The sequence below is a fragment of the Podarcis muralis genome, chromosome 7, assembly GCF_964188315.1.
Source record: "Podarcis muralis chromosome 7, rPodMur119.hap1.1, whole genome shotgun sequence".
NCBI lineage: Eukaryota > Metazoa > Chordata > Lepidosauria > Squamata > Lacertidae > Podarcis > Podarcis muralis.
Window position 1 is genome coordinate 67,211,117 of NC_135661.1, and position 23,243 is coordinate 67,234,359.

The 23,243-nt window shown below is 42.4% G+C and overlaps 1 protein-coding gene across 2 annotated transcripts in view; it reads left to right on the forward strand.

Annotated features, from left to right (window-relative positions):
* The window catches only part of WASF2 (WASP family member 2), a 44,387-nt gene that overhangs the window by 4,953 nt on the left and 16,191 nt on the right, over positions 1-23,243 (forward strand). For both annotated transcript variants that reach the window (XM_077932000.1, XM_028738686.2), the window contains 2 exons: positions 17,825-17,978; positions 22,427-22,561. In XM_077932000.1, coding sequence (XP_077788126.1) covers positions 17,849-17,978; positions 22,427-22,561 — 265 coding nt within the window. In that variant the 5' untranslated portion in view covers positions 17,825-17,848. The remainder of the gene's footprint in view (positions 1-17,824; positions 17,979-22,426; positions 22,562-23,243) is intronic.

The window sequence follows — 23,243 nt, forward strand, 5'->3', positions numbered from 1 at the left end:
CAAGCCATATATAAAGTGTTTGTTATATTTAAGTTCTGATTGCTTTCTGCAATTATTAGTCTGCCAGAAGGTCTTGGTTCAAAGTAGATTCATCGCTTGAATTCGTGGTATACTTCTTGTGCAACTTTTCAAAACTGAGGCTGCAGTCTTATGCACACATACCTGTAAGTTCTGTTGAACTCAGGACATATATTAGAGTGTCATGCCACTTTTAGGTTAATGTCATGTTGCATTGTATTCTGATTGGCATATGTTGTACACTACCCTGGAATCCTTTCAATAAAGGATGGCATACAAGTGTTTTAAAACAGGTGGAGCAACTGATTTATTCATCACACTTGACTAATCTCAGTCTACTATGGTGCCACTCACATTGTTTATCTTGGAATCCCCAGTAGAAAGGAGTAGGGAGGAAAACTGCTCGGGTTATTGGGTGTGGCCATGATTACTTAAGTGTAAAGGAGTGGAGAAGCTTTCCAAATCTAGAGTTGGATGTCTTTACTGTACTGTAATGAGAAATTCCAATTTACCTTTTAGCACAGCCTTTTAGATTTAGTTTAAAATTAAATACCTTTGAAATAAGCCTTCCTAAGAGGATGCGGGTGGCACTGTGGTCTAAACCACTGAGCCTAGGACTTGCTGATCGGAAGGTTGGCAGTTCGAATCCCCGCGACGGGGCGAGTTCCCGTTGCTCGGTCCCAGCTCCTGCCAACTAGCAGTTCGAAAGCATGTCAAAGTGCAAGTAGATAACTAGGTGCCGCTCTAGCGGGAAGGTAAACGGCGTTTCCGTGCACTGCTCTGGTTTCTCCAGAAGCAGCTTAGTCATGCTGGCCACATGCCCCGGGAAAACTCTCTGCAGACAAACGTCGGCTCCCTCGGCCACTAAAGCAAGATGAGCACTGCAACCCCAGAGTTGTCTGCGACTGGACTTAACTGTCAGGGGTCCTTTACCTTTACCTTTAAGAGTTGTATTTATAACAAGCCGTAGTCAGTCCCCTGGGCTTAAACTGCGCTTGCAGCTTCTTTTCATGTTGTAGCATGATTTCCTGAAGAGGTACGAGTATTTATTCCAAGGATAGGCAGGTTCAGTTTTCTTAATGTTAGTTGGTTCACTTCATTTCTCACAACAAGCCATGGCTGATAACTTATTTTAAATGAGCAGTGTACCAATGCCTGCTGCTCCATCACACCCCCTGTGCTCCATCTCTAGTGCAAACAAGAGCAACAAGCCAAGACTTTTGGCTTGTCATTAATGTCCAAACACCAGCATTGTGTTTTATGCCTGTGTAACAAACCATGATCATGGTTTGTTCTTGGCTGGCGTGTTGTTACGTCCTGGCTTGGATGTCAGACTTCATGGCTTGTTACTTCTGCTTGCCCCAGGGGAAGAGCGAAGCAGAAGCAACTAAGCAAGCTTGTACTATTACTCTGTTCATGCAAGGTAACCCGTTTAACCATAACTTATGGTGATGTGTGAACTAAGTTACCCCATCAGGAGGCAGACACTGGCTGGTAGTGCATTGCTTTATTTGTATTTGTATTTGTATTTACCGTATTTATCGCACCATAGGGCGCACCGGACCATAGGGCGCACCCAGTTTTTTTTTTGGGGGGGGAATAAAGGGGAAAAAATTATTTCCCCCCCAGGCGCGGGGCTGGGGCGGGGGAAGCTCGAGCTTCCCCCAACCCCAGCCCCCAAACAGGCAGCTCTCTGCAAGCCGTGGGAGCACTCCCGCTGCTTGCGGAGAGGTCCGCGAAGCCTGGACGTGCTGAGCTCAGCGCGTGCAGGCTTGGCATGCAGGCAAGTCTCCGCAAGCCGTGGGAGCGCTCCCGCTGCTTGCGGAGAGGTCCGCGAAGCCTGGGCGCGCTGAGCTCAGCGCGCGCAGGCTTCGGCATGCTGGCAACTCTCCGCAAGCAGCGGGAGCGCTCCCGCTGCTTGCGGAGAGGTCCGCGAAGCCTGGGCGCGCTGAGCTCAGCGCGCGCAGGCTTCGGCATGCTGGCAACTCTCCGCAAAGCAAGCCCATAGGGAAATTCGTCTTGCGGAACGACTCAAAAACGGAAAACTCTTTTGTCTTGCGAGTTTTTCGTTTTGCGAGGCGTTCGTCTTGCGAGGCACCACTGTAGTAGGAATTTGCCATTGGAGGTTGTCTGCTTTTTTGCATGTCCTAGTCACCAGGATAGGTTTTCACTTACTTATTCCCTAGACACTGCAGCTTTCACAGATGATAAGGCTATTAAGGAGAAGCAGGGGTACAGCTGTACAAGGATCCAGTTTTTCTCCTGGCATTCAATGTTCCTACTCAGGTTTTATTTTTATGTTCTTAATTCTCCCTACATTACTGAACTTTCGGATTCTGATCATCTGTTTATCTCTTTTTTTTCCCATGGGCCTGAATAAAGTCTGTGTGCAGTTTATTTTAGCCTCGTATCTACTATGATAGAAATAAATGTCTCCAAACAGATGGCTCATAGAAGACAGAGTTGAGTTTTCTCTTGAGACATAGGCAAAAGGGGAGATGGGACTATTGTTCATTTAGCCTCACTTTGCATCAAAGTTCCACATTCCTTGTAATAAGTATCGGATGTCTGGTATACAAGAAAATGCTGAACTAGTATTAAATATCTATCCAGGATTAATAGACACTCTCATACTTGTTTTTCAGCTTGGTAGTAACCATTAGGTGTATTTTATTTTTTAGTTTCAGACTTGCTCAAAGTTAAGCTACTTAAAATGGAATTTAACTTAAGGATAGTAAGTGCGGTTAAGATGGTTTTGCTTCTGAGGCTGTTGTTCCCACTTGCTTTCTTGCATTCATTGTCTTTGATTCTCTGCATATAGTTTTGCAGGGGGAAACGTGATACTGTCCTTTGGCTTTCAAGCAGCTTTACAGTGAGATACTCCAAATTGCATCCATGGGCGAAAAACATTCCATGTGGGGCACGTTGCTATGGCTGCAACATGCGCAGAATGCAAGCGGTAGCGCCTAATTGGGAATAAGTGCTGGTGTAATTGTGGTACAGTGGTACCTCAGGTTAAGTACTTAATTCGTTCCGGAGGGCCGTTCTTAACCTGAAACTGTTCTTAACCTGAAGCACCACTTTAGTTAATGGGGCCTCCTGCTGCCGCCACACTGCCAGAGCACCATTTCTGTTCTCATCCTGAAGCAAAGTTCTTAACCCGAGTTATTATTTCTGGGTTAGCAGAGTCTCTAACCTGAAGCGTATGTAACCCGAGGTACCACTGTACTCTCAAGGTTCAACCAAAAAGACCTCTTAAAGTGGTGTAAGAGCAGAAGTGATAGTTCCCCTTTTCCACACATCTGCTTGTATATGCAACAGCTGGTTGCATATATAGCTACACACCTATAACATATGAGTTTGCTGGTGGGATTAGTCCCACAGCCCATTTAGTTTAGCACTGTAACTCAAATAAAGGCCTGTTGTAAGCCATGTGAAACTCACAAGTAGGGGTATGGTGAAGGTAGCCGTTTCTTATTTTTGTCTTGCCTTTGATAGTAAGAGGTACACTGTCTCTTGTCACACAATTTCCATTCTTAAGCCATAGTGAAAACCATAATTAGACCTAGCCTTCATGAATTTGTGTAATCCCTTTTAAATAACATAAATGCTAGAGGCCATCCTAACATTTTGTGCCAGTGAATTAAAGGTGGTTATAAGTTGAAACTGTCTGATTCTTTTCAGATATATCTTCTCCCCAATCATGAGGACTAGAATCATTCTTTGAGAAAAGTCTTGAGAGACTGAATATCTCAGAATGTCAAATCCTCTGCTACATTCTGTATTCTGTGAGGAGCATTTAAAGGTAAAAAGAATAAAGGTGACTCACAGCCCCGAGGATTTGACCCATTCTCTCTGACTAACCCAGCCAGTGACTTCCAGCAGTAAAACATCTGAATCTTGTTCTGCTAATTCTAGCAGCTTCTGGGTCTGGTTCATTGGAGAAATCTTCTGAAGGCAACTTGCACAAAGGCTTAACTGTGCCTCTGAGAGTGCAAAAGCTGTCTGTTTCCCCAGAGAAATGCCCTTGACCTACCTATTTTACAAAGCAGCATTTTAAAAAAAACCTCTGAGAAACCAGAACAGCATCAAGGGCATTTCTGTGAAACTTTACTTTACGTAAGAGGCTTCAGTTAGCCCTCATTCCCAAGCAAGACAGATATTATAAAGCCTTCACGATAAAAGGACATAGAATCTCAGGTTTACATTGGTGATGACCCTAGTGGTGTGTGTGTGTGTGTGTGTGTGTGTGTGTGTGTGTGTGTGTTTAAAACCACCTCTATTTTAAATTATTTCTGAAACAAATAAATCAAAATAAAGCAACTAATTATAGCGCTGGGGACAAGGAATGTGTATTTCCAGACCAAGAGCTTAAATTAGTGGGTTACATAAGCTGTTTTTGACTATATTGACATATAGGTCATTTGTGGCAATCTGCCTTCAATAGATGACAGAAAATATAACTATCAAGAAAGTGATCTACAGGCCTCTTGTAATCTCCTGGGTCTTTGCTGCTATATTGCTTATCAACAAATAGTCCCAGATATTCGCAAAGCAGCATTGGGCAGATAGATCCTTATTTTCACTGAGCAGCAAGCTGAGATTTGCAGTTGCTAAGGGTATATAATTTATAACCTTTAGGATAATAACTTTTGGTCTCATTGATTAAATCCAGTGATTTTCTATCTATGGGTGTGGTATGGTACCTTGTTCTCATAGTTCAGGCCTATGGCAAGTTCACCAGATATACTTAAACTACTTTTCCTTTTCAAACCTGGCCAAATCTTACCATTGTGCATCACTTAAGTTCATCCGATTTATGATGCCATCAGTTTAAAAAGTCCTTTGTCTATCTTTGAGGCATGGAGATGTTTTCCAGTCCAGAGCCTCAAGTTTCTTTCTCTGGTTTCCACCACCCCTACTCCCTGTACCTATAACTTAATGTCTCTTCTTTCTATTCCCCCCCCCCCCCAGTAATAAGAACCTAAGTGGCATAAAAATGTAGTAGCACTTTTAAAATATGCAGTATATCTGATTGATTTCTCAAAAAGTTAAATCTCTCAAGTATTTTTAAGATGTGGAAATTGCAAGAACTGAGACCTGGAAATACTGGTGCCTAGGGGAATTTACTTATTAGCTAACACTTTATCCTCCTGGAGGGTTTAAGTGAACCCAAAATATTTGCATTGGCTCTTGAAGTTGCTACTTTGGATTAATTACAAATGGGAGATATTGGGGATGTAGCCGGAGCCAGATGCTTTCCCCCCATAGTTCCAGACTTTTAATTTGGTGTATAAATACAAACTTTGTTAAGAACCGCCTTTGTCATTACCCACATCATTTCTTCAAAGGACATAAGAGGAGTCTGCTGGATAAAACCATCCAGTCCAGCATCCTGTTCTCACTGTGGCCAACCAGATACCGTATTTTTCGCACCATAGGACGTACTTTTTCCCCTCCAAAAATGAAGGGGAAATGTGTGTGCATCCTATGGTGCGAATGCAGGCTTTCGCTGAAGCCTGGAGAGTGAGAGGGGTCGGTGCGCACCGACCCCTCACGCTCTCCAGGCTTCGCACACCTCTCCGCAAGCAGCGGGAGCCCAGCGCTGGGCTCCCGCTGCTTGCGGAGACTTGCCAGCATGCCGAAGCCTGCGCGCGCTGAGCTCAGCGCGCCCAGGCTTCGCGGACCTCTCCGCAAGCAGCGGGAGCGCTCCCACTGCTTGCAGAGACTTGCCTGCATGCCAAGCCTGCGCGCGCTGAGCTCAGCGTGCCCAGGCTTCGCGGACCTCTCCGCAAGCAGCGGGAGCGCTCCCACGGCTTGCAGTGAGCTGCCTGTTTGGGGGCTGGGGTCGGGGGAAGCTCGAGCTTCCCCCGCCCCAGCCCTGCACCTGGGAAAAAAATAATCCCCCCCCTTTATTTCCCCCCCAAAAAACTGGGTGCGCCCTATGGTCCGTGCGCCCTATGGTGCGAAAAATACGGTACCTATGGGGAAACTGCTAGCAGGACTTGAGTACAGGAGCACTCTCCCGTCCTGCAATTTCCAGCAACTGGTATTTAGAAGCATACTACTTTCGACTGTGGAGGCAGAGCGTTTGTTTGTTTTAAATAATCTTTTCCTCAGATGCAACTACTGTATTTAGCCACTAGTAAGCATGTCTGTATTTGTGCAACTAAATGTCTCACAAGCAAAGACTGAAGAAGAAGCCTAAGGTGTTAACGAGGACAGGAGCTCAGATTGCAAACCCACTTTAGCATAGCATGGTCACTGATGAGACCGGAAGGCGCCCCAAGATTTTTAACCTGGGTATTTTGTGAAGTTTTATCCTGATTCCCGTAACTTCTGTTTCTTAAACTGAATTTTATCCTGAGGAAGTAAAACATGAGTTTGAAGTATAGATTGCTAACAAAAAAAATATAATGTGTTCAGAGCTCAACTCCTTTTCTGTCTTGGTACCATTTGTATACAGGCATTCCTGGAATCCACGTATGTGCATTAGTCTGCCCCACCCAGTTATGCCTTCCCCCAGTTTCATCCCCTTTCTACCTTCTTCAGGGTTACACGTCAGTTGGACATGTGCAAAATCTTTGCCGCCTGTATTCTTATTTGAAATGCTTGAGACAGTTTTGTTTTTTTAAAAAAAACTTGATTTCGTTTCCAAAAAATTATCTGTAAAAACATTTTAAGAAGATAAAATTGACTGCCATAAATTTTGTAATGTCAAAGGTTGACTTAATAATATGAATGCAGCCATGATTAATTTAAGATATTAAATCTATTCAGGCAAGAATGCGTGTACATATTGTAATGACTTCCTTTTCGTACAATTAAAGTAATTGGATTATATTTAATGAGCTATTTACATTTAATAATTAAGAAAAGACTTATCTTTCCAGTATTCCCTAAGTGCAACAAACGGAAGGGTGGGGGCATTCGGTACTGGGATATAATTAACAAGCCATAAGTTGAAACTGAAAGAGCTGCTGAGCTGCTGTGGAAAAGACTGCTTTATTCCTGTAATTTAGAATTGCTATTGAAAGAGCAGTGCATAATTTAGAATCTGCATTAAGGGAAAGCATTAAGGGAAAGAGAGCTGACTGCTTCTAGGGACGTTCTTGTATGATACAATTTTGGGCACACATCCTGGAGAATGCCAACAGATAACCATTCCTAGCTAGATACAATGTGAGAGGAAGGAAATGTCTGAAAAGGGAAGATAAATTTTCTGCTTTTTCTGTAGGGAAGCAACCCTCTCTTTTGTAGTCTGGCTCTAGCACATGTAAATTTTAAGAGAGGAGAAGATGCAGGGTATTTCCCAGGTGAAGAATGCAGTATGCCAGCCACGAGCAAATGAGAGTGAACTATCCTTAGATGTACTTTGATACTGGAGTAACCCCTTTTGTAAATAGGTGCATAAAGGTTCTGTCTACACTAGAGCTGGGCGATATATTGATATATTGTCCCAAACCGGGTAGAAGGCTGTATTGTGATACTGGTTTCATAATTTTTGACTTGGTAATATATTGCGAATCGTGGTGTGTGCTTGTGTGTGCAATGCAAAAATCGCAGTCTGGGAAAAACCATGACGCCAGCCAATGCCTCTACATAGCTCCATCCTTATTTCAGACATCAAGATATATTGGTATATCACAATGTTTAGCTGGTGATGAAAAAACAGGTAGCGCCCAGCCTACTGTTCACCTCTACATAGTTCCACCCATATTTCAGACATTGTAATATATCAGTAAATTATGATGCTTAACTGCTATATGTATCACCCAGCCCTAGTCTACGCAGACACAAACACACATAGAGAGACACATGTACGCTAATAATTTGTGGAATGTCCTTGGGCGTGGAAGAAGAAACTAAGCAGTTTACAAATGCTTTCTTGTTTGGTCACCTCAAGGTGTTTATTTGTCACAGGCAAGTGACGATTTACAAGTTTTCTTAATCTCTTTGCAATTGCTGCTAGGATACTGAAAAGCATAGGAGGGTTTTAAGGATGTGCCGCTTATGGTACACCAGTTGTTTGTAGCTGCCCTCACCCATGTCATCGGAGTAGAGGTCATCTATGGTTGAGGAGGCTTGAAGTGTTCCCCCACCTCTTCACCTGGGAAAGTTCATGGCTTAGTTTATTGCTGGCCAGCCTAGAATCCTTTGCACGTCTTCTCAGCAATAAGCCATGTTGGTAAGTAGCCATGGAGTAATTGTTGCATCAATAACAGTTTGAATTCCCTATTTGAGTTTTTGGTGGTGTGGAATATGCTAGTGATGCAGTTTTCACAAATTAGGTGAGCAGCTGAAACACACTGTAGAACAAGGAGTGTGGAACCCTTTTCAGCCCAAGGGCCACATTTCCTAATATGGATCTTCCGGAGGCTGCATGTTGTTGGTGGGCAGGACTAGAGGTGAAAGTGTGTGGAGCAGTGGATGTGGCTCCTGCCTTTGTACCATAGGCTACATTCCAGCCATACAAAAGTCAGAGGTTTCTGTATATACCACGCCTCACCATCATCCATCCAAACAGTCAAGTAACATTATCACATGGATCAATTTTATCCAGCCAAAACCTATTAAGAAGGACATGGAGCAGGCCCAGTGAGGGTTGTAGTCTGGCATTGCCTAGGACACCTTCCAAGGACTAGATGGAGAGGCCTGGAGGTTTGCATTCAGTCCCCGGGCCTGAGCTTTCTTTCTCTTCTGTAATATATTTGCCAACTAGTTGGACTAGCATTAGGCCATACAAAGTGGCTTCAGTCTGTAGAATTGAATCAAAATCTCTCACTAATAACCTAGGGGGTGAACTAGGTTTCCTATTTGAGGTTGCACCTCAAAATCCGGTTGCAATCACTGCACAACCAAAGGAGTCATAGATCACGCATGTAAACAGCCCCCAACTGCATTGTTTCACCTATTTGCAGAAAGTGTATGTGCCTATGTGACCCACAAGAGCAAGACTAATCTGCTACTCACACAGTATTGTTACTAGCTTTGGGCAAGTGACTTACAGGCTTAGAGGTGGTGTAGGGTTAAGAAGAATCCTACAGTTTATATTGCCAAATCACCAACTTCTCTGTTTGGTTGTCTCCCTCTCCTGCCTATAATGAACTCACTGGCTGGTGATAGTGGTGATCTTTATTGGTCTTTATTATTGCAAATTAGAAATAAGTGAATTGGTATAGTTTGATTTTCTCATTAGTAAGACATTTGCTTCGGTTAGACTGGGGCATGCTGTATTTGCGAAACATGACCAGAAAACAGATAGACTCATTTTTAAAAAGCTGGTTAAAGAACATAAATAGCACTTTTGAGATGCAGAAGGTGCTGAAGGCATGTTCTCCTCACTGCCTGTTTATTAGTGACAGTTGAAACATGCTGCACATGTGCACACTGCACCTTTTTATGTCCGAAAGATACCTGCTCTTAGAGCAGCTCTGTTAATTTATGGGCTTCAGTTAATATTTACCATCCACAGAATTGTGTGTACTAAAATGTCAGAATAGTGGGATGAGTGCCCCTTCCCAGAACACGTTCCTGGAGTCAAACTGGCATTGTGGCTTTGCAAAACATGAATCTGAGAATGAATAACCATTCTGTCATTCTTCATTTAAATGTGCATGCTTTTTTGAAACTTGCTGATATCCAAACATAACACATAAAGTAACAGTTAATCAACCCTTGACCAAGTCAGTCATTAGCTTGTTGACTTAAATTCCTGTGATACCCAGTTTACCGTGATAGGATTTTTTCCATTGGAAGGAAATATTAGTTTTAATCTAGTCCACGCTACTCACTCACTATAAATTATATAACCATTTATACAATGTGGGAAAGCTTTTGCCCCTTATCATTTCCCTTATCTATCATTTATTGCATATAGTTCTAATTTTGAAGGTTAAAAATGCCTTGGATGCTTGAATAGCTGAAACCAGCTTCCATGGTTGTAGCTCTCTGTAGCAGGGGTTGTATTGTTTATTGTAGAAAAACAAGCTGCAAGAATGAACACTGAGGAGTCATGCCATATTAAAGGGGCATGGGAGTGTGCCTTGAGTACATTGTAAGCCTCAAAATTATACAGCTTATAAAAATGGCACCTGTTGAACTAATAACTTGAAAGTTGGGATATATGACCTACCTGATGGAGTCTACCAATGTGCCAAATGTTGACCTGATCCATGTTTCCTAGCACTGTTGTGATTGATGGTGCCAAAAAATAATTGTTAAAGCAAGTTTAAAGAGGCTACAACAAAAAGTGCAACTTTGCATAGTGAAGATGATTTGCATGCAGAAATGGGTTGCTTAATCATTTACATTTCAATGCATTTGTTGTCCAGTTACTCTCCTCACTCCCAAAGGCTCCCTCAGAATTTACATAAAGTATAAAGTTAGACAGTTGAGCTCACTGATCTTAGCCCCATACATATTTTTTTTCTGTTGCAAGACGATGTTGGAAACGGACAGTTTAAATAAAGAAGAGCTGTTCTGGATGAAGATCTTCAGCTCCTCGAGAGAGGGAGGGACATCCAGCTCTTCCAAGACAAGCAGAGTCTGGATGCTGTCAATTGCTGTGTCAAAGGCCATGTTTTCCCATGAGTACAGTTATCGGTAGTGCTCTGCCCATCACTTCATCTGCTTGCCGCAGTCTGTAATGGTCTCTCCAGACAAAGTTTTCAGCGGTGAAGTTTTTCCAACTGTTGTTCCAAAGGCTTTCTTCATGCCTTTGGACATTTTACCCTACAGGTACTAGAAATCTTGTCAGTTGGATGAACATTGGTTACTGCAGTTATCCAGTTTTAATTGGTAACTTAGTATTTGAGGAATTAAACCTTTGTCTAGATATTTTCATTTGTGTATTAGTTTGCAGTGATTAGCACACACACAGACGTAAACTGACCAATTTTTATTCAGGCAAGCATTTTTGTGAATCTCTTAAACAGATTAATATTTTCAGTTTGAGGGTACCAGGATGAGGAATAGCCTAGGATTTTCTTAGTGCTGCATTTAAGCCGATTGAGCTGTGCGACTATGATTCTGCTCTGGGTTCCTCATGAGGAAAGAAATAAAACCTGTTACGAGGGTATAGTGAGGACCACACACGAGCTAACTTCCTTATGATTAGGAAATGTGAGAGGTCAGAGTTTTTGTTTTTTTATTTGTGGTGAATATCCAGGCCTCTTAGGGTTGTTGGGAGAAGAGGATCCTGTTCAAATCACTATAGCTGCCCTTTCCTACCAATTATTATTTGGCTGCTGGCTATAGCAGGGCGGCTATAGCCAGCAATGACAGATGAACCCATGATATTTGCGAAAGAATAAGTGCTCATTACAGGGAGAGAATAAGAGCTCATTACAGGCGGAAAGCAATAGCATGTGGCATCACGTGGTAGTTGCTTCATAATTATCACTCTAGTGCCGATTGCTGAGGCACCTCCCTTAGGTTGCCCTGTAATTCTAGTGCCCTGGATTTACAGCATCCTTTTCTGTGAATATTGCTCTGGGCCCTCAGCAGAACTTTTTGCTGAACATCCTTTTTATTTTTTGGTCTCTGCATGTATTTCCAGTGTTATTTTTATTATTTTTTCCCTGGCCTTTTGGAGTTTCACAAAGCCAGACTTTCTGGCTTTTTCAAGGAGGAACTGCTACTGCTGAGAGACGCTTAAAGCTAGTTGTCTTTTTAGATGTTGGAAGGAACAGTTGGCCTGTGTTGGCAGAATGAAACAGGACTTCTAGCTCTGTGGCCTGATGAGAATTTCAGATTTGATGATCCTCTTTCTCCCTTGCTTCCAAACCTTCTGGTGTGTCTAATCCACCAGTGGGCATTCTCAAAAGCTATCCCGGTGGTTCTGTTTGGCTTTGTTGTTTGGGTTTGTAGGGTGTGTGTCTTGGGGGGGCGGAATAATTTGCAACTACAGGCATCCCACTTACACGTGATCTACTTGTGTGTAACCGCGTATATGCATGGAGCCAGGAAATAATGAAAGAATTCAATTCAAATCAGGAAATGGCATGAGAGAGCTGGAGAGTCCTTGTGGCTCATGAGGAGACTCTCCCCGGAGCGAGAAGAGGACATCCCTGAAGGTGGAGGAAGCCCTGAAGAAAGCGGAGGAGCAGTGAGGCTTTGTTTACACTGCTCAACCTCCCTGTCTAACAGCTGGTATGAGAGGTAGCGCAGCAGCAGCTGCTCTCTGATGTGTTCTCCAGCCTCCTGCCGGCCCTAGAGCTTCAATTCTAGTTGTGGATATTTTTGGATACAGAATTTTTGGTATGGCAAAAAAAAAAGTGGCAGAGAGGCCATTTAAAAGGTGTTTAGGAGGTGCTCCCTGCTTTACATGATTTTCACTCATGTGCGTAGGGCCCTAGAATGTAACCCCTCCATGTAAGTGGGGGGAGGTCTCGTCTGTAGAAATGGTCCAGAAACGCTTGCCTTGGGTTCAGGGTCAGGTATCTGAGTTATTACAATAGTGCTCAGTTCCTAAAAATGTCAGACCTTTAAGGGGATGGCTTGCTCCTAGCAGACAGCTATTGTGACTGTGCTAGCTTAAAGATGTTTCACACAGATGGTGTTTAGTAAAAGGTAGTCTCTCACAGTAAAGAAGAAGTGAAATTGGTAAAGTCCATGTGTGGTTCCTCCCCACCCTATTCTGTCTTCACTCTCACCTTTAAGTCTCAGTGCTAAAGCAGGCTCCCAATTTCCTCTGGCTTACTTGAAGCGGTTCTTACGGTTGTGTTGGGGAGGGTGGGGCATATGTTGGCTTTCTTCCTTTCTGTGTTCACAGATAGCTTTTAAACAAAAAATAACACCCACCACACTTTGGTGGCAAAAGATTGCTGCCATGCGGTATCTTTTCTGGAAGGGCATTTGTGATCTTTGGCACTGCGACTGTGTTGTTCTGCTTTGTTTAGGGCAGTTGTTCTCTAACTTTTTTCTCTGGGTCACACTTTCAGAATAATTTTTTTAATTGATAGAAATGCAATGGAAAACAAAAAGGAGCACCTCCTAGCAGTGCTTGTTTTGTAACATAGAACACAACTACAGCTCCACGTTGGGCAAAATATTTCTGCATTGCTGGGAATTGGAGTAGATGACCCTTATAGTCCCTTCCAACTCTGCAATTCTGTGATTCTGTAAAACTTTATAACAAGCATAGGCAAACTCGGCCCTCCAGATGTTTTGGGACTACAACTCCCATCATCCCTAGCTAAGAGGATCAGTTGTCAAGGATGATGGGAATTGTAGTCCCAAAACATCTGGAGGGCCGAGTTTGCCTATGCCTCCTTTATAATATGGTCATGGGATAGCCAGAAAGTAAAAAACAATGCAGCTACATAAGAACATGAATCATTCTCAAATACAATATTGATTGTCCTTCAATCTTCCCGCCACAATTGCTATTCTCTCCTGCCACACCCTTTGAGAACTACTGGTTTTGGGACACATTACCTGGGTACATGCTTATGTGTTTGGTGTTATGCAAGAGTAGCTTCTTCAGCTCATGTGGTAAGTTTGTTTGTATCATGTTTCGAGAGTACTATAATTTATACTAACACAATCTTTCTGGGAACCTATTTGGTAACAACAAGTATTATTAAAATGTTAATGCTTGCATATGCATTATTATTGTTTTTATATGGGGTTTAATGTTTTTTATATTCTAGGTTGCTTTGGGGCACTGTCCTGTGTATGAAAAAAGGTTAATAAATAGAAATAGATAAATAAGCAATATATTTAGCTGTACTTAGCATGTGGTTGCTAGTGTACTCTATGCAAGTGGGAGACTTCTGTCTCTGACATAGCTGCTGTTCAGTGCTAGAAATAGCCAGTCTTGTATGTGGACCTTTTGGACCACAGCTCAGCCATTTCTGTTTTTTGAAGCTTAAAATAACCACAACCCCACAGGATTATGTCAGCATTATGATTGCCACAGGTCAGGAAGGCTGCTATTGTTGGATTTCTGGTCAAGATACGTAACACAGGCAGAGTTCCTCCACCCTCATATTTTGAGGTTACAAAGTCATATGTTGGGAGGGTGCCCACAGACACTCAACAGTCCAGGTGGTTCTTTTCTTTACTATTGCCATGGAAGTCAGGCCTTTTCAGTGTGCCTCCTAGGTATGGAAGCAAGTGACTAATCTTGGAGTGCTTTTACATTGTCTTCTACAATTTCCACAGAACAAACCTGAGGTAAACTTTCAGAGAGCAAAACGTGAAGCAAAGATTTCTTCTCTTTAGTTCTGTTTCTGGTGGATGATCTGTCTCCCTGCCCCCTTTTTTTGCTCTGTTGCTTGTGCTTGCACTTTTATTTCCTCTTCCTTTCTTTTTTTAAATTTTTAAACCCATTACAATCCACTCCTTCCCGTTTTCCTTTTTACATTTGTCTTCCTTCTCACGTTCTTGCTTATGTATTTCTGATATGCCAAACTTGATTCTTAGGCTGATTCTTGCGTGTTCCATTTCTACCTCCTGTGATGGTGCAGCGTGTATTTCAAAGAATCAGAGAATTGAAAGGGACAGTGAAGGTCATAGAGTCTAGCCCCCTGTTTTGCCCAATGTGGGGCTCAAATGCATGACCCTGAGATGAAGAGTCTCATGCTCTACCAACTATGTTGCAGGAGTGACTAGATATCCCAGTGTGAGTGTGTGTTCATTGGTCTGGCACAGATTCTGGGGGAAGGGATGTTCTGAAAGTTATCCTACTCCATATCCCCACTCCACCACATCTGCTGTTAAATTTGATAAAATACATGGGCTTGTATTTTCCCCCAGTAGGGCAATTTAGGATGGAAAATGGGCAGGAAGGAAAGCACCCCTTCCTCTAGAACTGCTATTCTGACCTAATTTACAGGCCTAACAACTGTGTATTAAAATGTTGCAAAGGGGTGGGGACTTTATGGGGATTTGAGTCCTTCCAGAAGATGGGTTTTGGGGGTTTTTTAGGCTTTGTGTTATGATTATGGGCAAAGAGTACTATTGGAAAACTCATGGACTTTAGAATATGTGGTTTTAATTCTTTAATAATCTTCCAGGTGGTGCATTTGCATGTGGTGTTTATGAATTGCATCACCATTAAACTGCTTAAATCAGTATATGAGATTTTAAAACCTTAATAAACATCAGTCAAACAATAATCAAATGTTATCACAGTAGATTCCAAATCACAATAAAAATGTAGAACAAAAAGGGTATCCCTTAAGGTGGAACAGGTATTTTTTAATTAGGCCTGCCACTTGATTAAATTTTAGTTGATGATGTATCCACCTTCTTACCAACTGATTAAATATATATGATAACAACAGCAATTGAGGTGACCTTTTCAGATCCTAAGTATGGTGTGAATTTTCATTTCTAGTAGGAAAGGCCCTCTTTAGCAGCACAGAACATTAAATAACGCGTGTAGAAGTCTGTTTCCACCTGTGTGTGTTCATTTCTAATGTTTGTTATGTGGAAGTTGTCATGTTGTATCTTTGCTTTTCCGCTGCAGTCCTGAATTCAGTGATAATTTGGTGTGGGTGAATTTTCCTTGTATTTGGAACATTAACATTGTGGTCACATGGGATGCAGCTTGGGGTGATGTCATATATCCACCTAAACAATCACCAGTGCTTCTGAGTGACTTGAAACTGTTAGTATGCAGTATTCTGTAGTTGTCCTTGGCAGAACTGACATGAAGAAATCTGTTGCTCTGGGAGTGCCTTTGTACTTTACATAGCTAATCACATGTGGTCTTCCAGACTTTTCCTTTGGACCTCTGCAAGTTATGCTGTCTACTGCAGTGTTTGGAATCACTCCATTGTATGACATTGTGTATTGTCCTCCCACCCACCCCCAATACTGCAGCCAATGATGTGAGGGAAAACTCACAACATGATGATTGGCAAGTGATTCTCTAGGGATGCTATTTGCAGCATTTTGTGTAGTTCCGCCTTTCAACAGGAACAGAAAACTATTCTAATTGTAGTAATAAAAAGTCTGATGCTGCCCTTATGAAGAGTTAGAGTCAGATTCAGGTTTAGCCAAGACAGTGGTTGACTTTGAGCAAATTTTCTTTAGCCTCAGTTTTCCACTGAAATAGGTTAAAGAGCTGCGCTGCACACAAAAATGGATGGAAGACTTCAGTCATATACAAAGTATACCAACTTTTCTGGCTATGAAAAATAGAAGTCTGTCCTTTTTATCATTTGTTGTGATTGTGCATACAGCAGGCTGGCTGACCTCTGCAGTATCCAAGCACAGGAAGACCCATTAAAAGGTGAATGGATTCCTGTCAAGTTTTGCTGGCACTTCTTGGCTCACACTGTTAATTTCTTGAGATTTTTTTAACCTCATGTTACATATAAAACCTTGGATGCTGTTCTGTGCCCTCCAGATCTTGAACTCCTCTGCAGTGGCAGGTCAGATTTGGAAATTCAGATTTTTGACTTGGGAGGTAATTAGCAAAAGCTAATATCGGCTTCAGTCCCTTAACGCACTGATAGAAAAGCATCCAGGAATGACTCCTGGACCTCAGAGATAAGCTGCCAGCTGCCACAGAGACTATAAAAGGGTGGTTCAAAGTCAAGCACAAACAGCTGACTTTTAAAAATGATTCTTGGTTTGTTGCTGTTGGTGACAGGAAGTCATGTTCCCCAAGCTGTCAGCTTCCTGCTTTTATTTTTTCCATTCCATCCACAGCAGATCAGAGTCTTTGTCATAAGACAGCTGTCTCCTCCGGCGGAGCTGTTCACCATCTGACCTAGGAAGGGGTCCACCCTTTTCCTTCAAAGAAATGAGCAAATGAATTTCAGTGTACTCTATTTTCACTAGTTGGATATCTTTTTAATGCTTGTTTTTGTTCTTCACTAGAGCTTAAATTTCTCAGAGAAATACTCTCTTGAGGATGAATGACTTAGGCATATAGGCACTACAAATGGACTTTATATTTGCTAGAAACAGGATTGTGTTTTTTGTAATTAAGTGGAAAGGAGATAGTGATGATCAGAATATTCTTATTGGGATGTGTGTATTTGATATTTTTATACTGGAATGCTGTAAAATGGGGGGGGATGCTTTCTTCAAGTGTCAGGTTAGCATAACTGCAGATTCTTTGATAGTATAACTTCTGGGAGAGCAGATCAGCACGATTCCCTGTCAAACCCTTTCAAAGCTTGTACTTTAATTCCTAGAGCTGCAGTCTTCGTTTGTCAAGCTATCAGCTGCTGTATGCCTTTGTAAAACTACTAGTGTGCATGTATCTCTAAAACCATAGCTGCTTTAGTGGGAGAACCTTCCAACACAAGGGACTTGGTGTGTGTGTGTGATGCAGACCTCAGACTGAGAAGCATTTGTTAGCAAGCTTCCTGGTCAGTTAAAAGTGCTTCCTGTTTTGTCCTGAGAGCCCAACTTGCCTGGTGTGATGGAAAATGTTTAACCCTTTCCCAACTGGACTTGGGTTGGTGTTTGTTCTCCACACCCCTCTTGTTAGCCTTTAATAGTTTTGGCTAAATGTTTAGCAGTATTTGAAAGAAGTCGGCTAGATAGATTTGAGCACATGGTTTGTGGGACAGATCACAGCAGCCCAGAGTGGGAAGCATCATACAGTGGCTGGCCCCAGCTTCTCTGTAGCAAGCCTTAAAACTGCAGGGTTTTTTATTTTAAAAGCCTAGTTCTGACAGGGGTGTGTGTGTATGTAGGGGTGTGTGTGGAGATGAAAGCAGTGATTTAGATAAAGCTGATTTCTGAGCAGGGAAACGAATGTTGTGCTGCTGGTGATGCCAGCATCTGCGGCTGAGTAATCCTTTTCCTGTTTGCGGGATTTTTTCTCTCTTTTCAGAACGCCACCTGAAGCTGGTCCACCATGCCATTAGTAACAAGGAACATCGAGCCAAGGCACCTGTGCCGTCAGACATTGCCTAGTGTTCAGAATGAGCTGGAATGCGTGACCAACATCACCCTGGCAAATGTCATTCGACAGCTGGGCAGCCTGAGTGAGTACCATGGCCAGCCTGCCTGCTGCCCTCAGGAGCTGCTAGGCTCTTGATTCAGCTGCCTTCTCTCTCTTCTTGTGTTCCTATTTCTCCCCCATCTGTCTTCCATGGGTAGTGCTAAAAGATCTTCCTATGAAACCTCCTTGAACCTTCTCTCTCCTCCTTGAATTTCCCCCTCCTCTGCTCAACCAGTCTGTGTTGGAGAGGGATGAGCAAGGGATGACTGCAGCTGAAGCACAGCTGGAAGGAATACAAGACAGGCAGCCTCCATACAGAAGCGCTGGGCTGAGAACCTTCAATATGTTGAGCACATTATCAAGTGTCCCTCTCATTTGTTTTCAGTATTTAGTGTGCTAGTATTCCTTTTTATCAGATTCCTGTCATGATGCAGATGCAGCTACTTACTGATTTGAAGATTATGCATGTACCACATTGTATACTGAAATTCCCTCATGGAGACTATGAACTGTCACTCTATTTGTTTTTTTTTTCCATGCTGTTTATTTCTGTGGATGATGAATATGTTTTGGCTTTTATTTAGCTGGCTTTGTAAAAGGGCAGGATTACTACATGGGCAAAGGTTTAAAAAGAGAGAAATCGGCCACTTGGGTCTTTGTTACTCTTTAAAAATCATGATGGGATTGGAGTTGCATTAACTCTATTTCTCTAGACTTTTGACTTTCTAAAATGCTTGCAAAGGGGTCCTCATATACTCTGTGAAGTAGATACACATTAGAGAGTGCCTGTATAAAACTATGTAGGGTTAAGGTTGAATAGCTGTGTGAATTGATTTAAATAAAGTTGTTTTTTAATGCACATATTTCCTGAACAAGCGTACCTGGTTGCAATTAAACAATTAAAACAACTGATTTGCAACTTTTAGAGCTTTTTACAAGCAAAGAGCAAAATCAAAAGCCTTTTGGTCATGAAGCTATAGGTCTTTTGCACTGAGAAGATATAGGCCTTTTGTTTGGTTTTCTCCATGTACATGCAAGGATACTAAGCAAGATCACTTACTTGATTACTTAATTGAACAAAATGGATCACATATGAGTAAACATCCATAAAATCAGCCTTTAAGTATCCATATCTTTGTAGAAGCAAGGGCTAATACAATATGTATGCGGATGAGCTAGAATTCTCCTCTTGTTAGGTGTCATCTGAGCCTGCCTGTATCTGGGCTGCTGCTTTTTTCCTTTCCAGCATAAGAGAGACTGTTCAAGGAGGTAGGTTTGTGGGCTGCATACCACTTTCTTTTATGTGGTTCCTTGTGGAGTTGCAAAACATAGTGCGTCTGTTTCAACTGGGCCAGCATACCATGGCTGGAAAGCAATACAGCAAGCCCTCAACATACGCAGGGGTTACATTCCAGGGCTTGTGTCTAAAGCCAAAATCATGTATAGACAAAACACATTAGGTGCAGTGGCAGGTGGGATTAATAAGAAGGATATTGAAATGCTGGGATGCGTGAGGAGGAGGGCAACCAAGGTGCTAAATGGTCTGGAAGCCAAGCCTTATGAGGAACAGTTTAGCTTGGAAAAGAGGAGACTAAGAGGAGATAGCCATCTTAAAATATCTATAGTGCTGTCACATGGAAGATGGAGCAAGCTTGTTTTCTCCTTCTCTAGAGGGTAGGACTCAAACCAATGGGTTCAAGTTACAAAAAAGGAGATTGTGACTAAGCACCAGGAAGAACTTTCTGACAGTAAGAGCTGTTTCACAGTGGAACGCACTCCCTCGGGAGGTTGTGGGCTCTCCTTCACTGGAGGTTTTTAAGCAGAGGTTGGATGGCCATCTGTCATGGATGCTCTAGTTGATTCCTGCATTGCAGGGGGTTGGACTAGATGACCTTTGGGTCACTTCCAACTGTACAATTCTGTGATTGCCGAAGTCTTTTATCTTTGATGCCTGCCCCTCCTTCCCCTTTTAATTGTTTTGCCAAGCATGTGAAGCTGAATGCACCCAAGTTAAATGTGAGTAAGTTGCAGGCTGCATCCATAAAAGGGATGGCCTAGGAAGTTGGCAGACTCAGAAATCCCATCTCTGCTTCCCCAGGGATAGGCCAGTTCCCTTGGGTGCACAAGCACCATGAGAAAATAAAATGTGTGTCAAATTCATTAGCAGGTGTTGCCATTTATCAAGGGTATGTGTGCTAAAATCAGTGGAATGGCCAGGACTGCACCAGAATAAAGCACAGTTCCCACAGTACAGGGTTTCAAAAGAGCCATCAGATAATACTATTTGATAAAGTGTATATAGCAGTGCAGCTTTACTAGGTGCACATGCATAGACTCAGACTGTATATCAGTTGCACCGATAACTTAATGTGCAAATGCATAATACAATATCAATGCGCTTTCCTCTCTTTACATGGTGAAACAGCTTGAATGTAAGTGTGGCTATCCAACACTATAAATGGACTGGTTCAGTTCCATGAGAGTGGGAATAAATGTCCCTTCAAGCAGGTATGGGCAGAACATAGCTCTGTGGTTGAACACATGGCATTTAGAAAGTCCCAGGTTCAATCACTGGCATCTCAATTTCAAGTGATCAGGTGTTGGGTGGTGGGAGATATTTGCCTGAAGCATTAAATTGCTGCTGCTAATCAGAGTACATAGCACAGGGCTATAATTTATTTTGACTTTATGTAAGGCAGCTGTATCTTCATATATACACTGAAACTGATTCCCTTGACAGAAGTCTAGTTGCAGTGCAGGCACCCCTTTTTGTGTGAGGGAATATACCATAAAAGCAAGTATTCCACAAAGCTGTTTAGGGGAACTCCTGCTCTTCATCCAGGTCTAACTAACAGTGAATATTGTTTAAACATCTTATGTGGTCTTGCTGACAATGAGAACCCACTGCTAGCAAATATTCTAAGTTATTTTGTTGTGCCCACAGCTTTTATGGGTGGGCTTTGAGGCTGGTATATCTCTGGAATCTGGAATCTGTATACATTTTGTAGCTATTAGTAGCTGAGGCTTGATTGGTGGCGATGCTGAAACTGAATTGCTTTCCCAGAGTTTCTAGCAGCTGACTTATAAGATTCCACTATCTGCTTCTGCTTTCAAGGCAGCATCACCTGTCTTGCTACCTTTGCTTCCACCTAAACGTATTAAAGTGTCTTTCATTTAAGACTATTTACAGTGGTACCTCCGGTTGTGGAAACCTTGGGATCCGACCCGGAGCTCCGGAACGGATCCCGAGGTTTCCACAACCGGAGGTGCCTGTTCTGCATATGTACGTGGTGTGGTAGAGTGCTTTTGCGCATGCGTGAGCGGCAAAACCCGGAAGAATACTTCCGGGTTTGCCGCTTTCGCAACCTGAAGTTTACGTTACCCGAGGGTACCGTAAGCCAAGGTTCTGCTGTACTCACAAAAACAGTGAATTTTTGTACTTGTAGCCTGCCTTTCAGCCCTCTGGGACCTTCAGGGCTACTCACTAGATTTGACACTGCTTGGGGATGAGGATCTCTCTTCTTTAAATCCTTCCCTTATTTCCTTTGTGTTATACTTTAAAATTTACATAATCCACTATGCTTGCATGAGAAGTTGACCTGCAGAGCTAAACTGAATACTGAATGGTTTACTTTGCTTTGTTGGCTTCTTAAATACACCAAACACTGATTTAGGGTACTTGGGTACCAGTGGGAACTTCAAGTCTTCTGTAGTTTTGAATTTCATCTTTAAATTTTAAATTGCTTAACTTCAGGTTTCTTCCTTCAAAATACTTGTTGTAAGTGTCTAGTCTGGCAGGAACATTAACATCTCCCAACTCAAATTCGGAGGCATTGTTTTCAACCTTGAAAGCACCTTGCTTTTTTTGTGCTGCCACCTGCAAGTAATAAATGACTCTGTGCCTACTGTGAAAGAGAGCCGAGAGATGGGGAGTTTCTTTTGGCAGCATTTAATGAAGTGAGTCTTTTTGAGCTTTTAGAGGACAATGAAATGTAGCTGTCATTGTGTGTCTATCCAGTAGACCATCCTAGAAGCTAAAGAGATCACAGACCCACAAGGTGAAGGCTAAATGCAACAATATCATCTGATTCATGGTTGCCCTCCTTCTTTATTACTTTATGGAAGTCTTTAAGTTTTTTGTTTCGCTTCCTTCCTTGTTTAATGATGCTGTGGAAGGGTCATGTTTAGCTAGATTGGTTTGTAGACTTCTTCCCTACATGATTTGCTTGTTACAAATGTCCTGATTAGGAGAGCAAAACGTGACTGTTTCCAGTCATTCCCTCCTGAGATAAGAGGGCTAAAATATTTATGTATAAATACTTAGCACACCTGTGCATGCACATACAATTTCTGGCACCCCTCTACCAATTGACATGTGGGGTACATAACAAAACTATAATGAAAAAGGAGCCTTTGCCAGCTTGCTTTATGACACACAGAGAGCAAGAAATTGTTCATTTAGAATTATAACGTTCTGCTATTCTTTTTCAGGTAAATTTGCTGAAGACATATTTGGAGAGCTTTTTACTCAGGCAAACACCTTTTCCTTTCGTGTAAGCTCTCTAGTCGAGAGAGTTGACCGCCTTCAGATCAAAGTTACTCAGCTGGATCCCAAGGAGGAGGAAGGTAATGGTGCAAAATTGATACACTTTTAGGCCAACTACGCTAAATTGCCATAGCAGCAGCTGCAAAATGCTTGTGGACTTGGAATGAACTTGACACCTGCAGACTGTCAAGACTGTGGTCAGCTAACTTGCTTATCGCCCCATGGATGTGTGTGTCACTTGGTAGTAATGGCAAAAGTGAGGACCTCTTGCTCACCTGCTCTGCAGGTTTAGGGACACACATGCATAAGCCTGATACAGCAGCAGGCACCTTTTTCTTCTTGCAGCTCCCTCCAAAGAGCTTCTGTCCTCTCCTCTTAAGTTACACTGTTTAGTTGTTCCTGCAGGCCATGAAAGTTAGCTGCAGGGATTTTGGAGCAAGCTGAAATTGGAGTTCATGAGGGCTTAATGAAGCAAAAATACAATCTGTAAGGATTCTGAGCTTTATTGGTCTCCAGAGATTTTTAGAAGGTGGTAGTTTTTGTCAATAACCATAATTCTCTGTTGTAATAGATATGTTCCAATACCTGGCTGCTATTTGACTGGTCATTAGGCGAAAGAGGGGTTTTGGTTTTTTATGGGGGTGGGTGGAGCTGAACTGGTCAAAGGCCAATTCTACTTGGAAGTTTTTCTGAATGCATATAGATCTTCTCTTTGATTAAAGGGGGTTTGTCTTTCCCCCCATGTTCTGTTTTTGTGTGTAT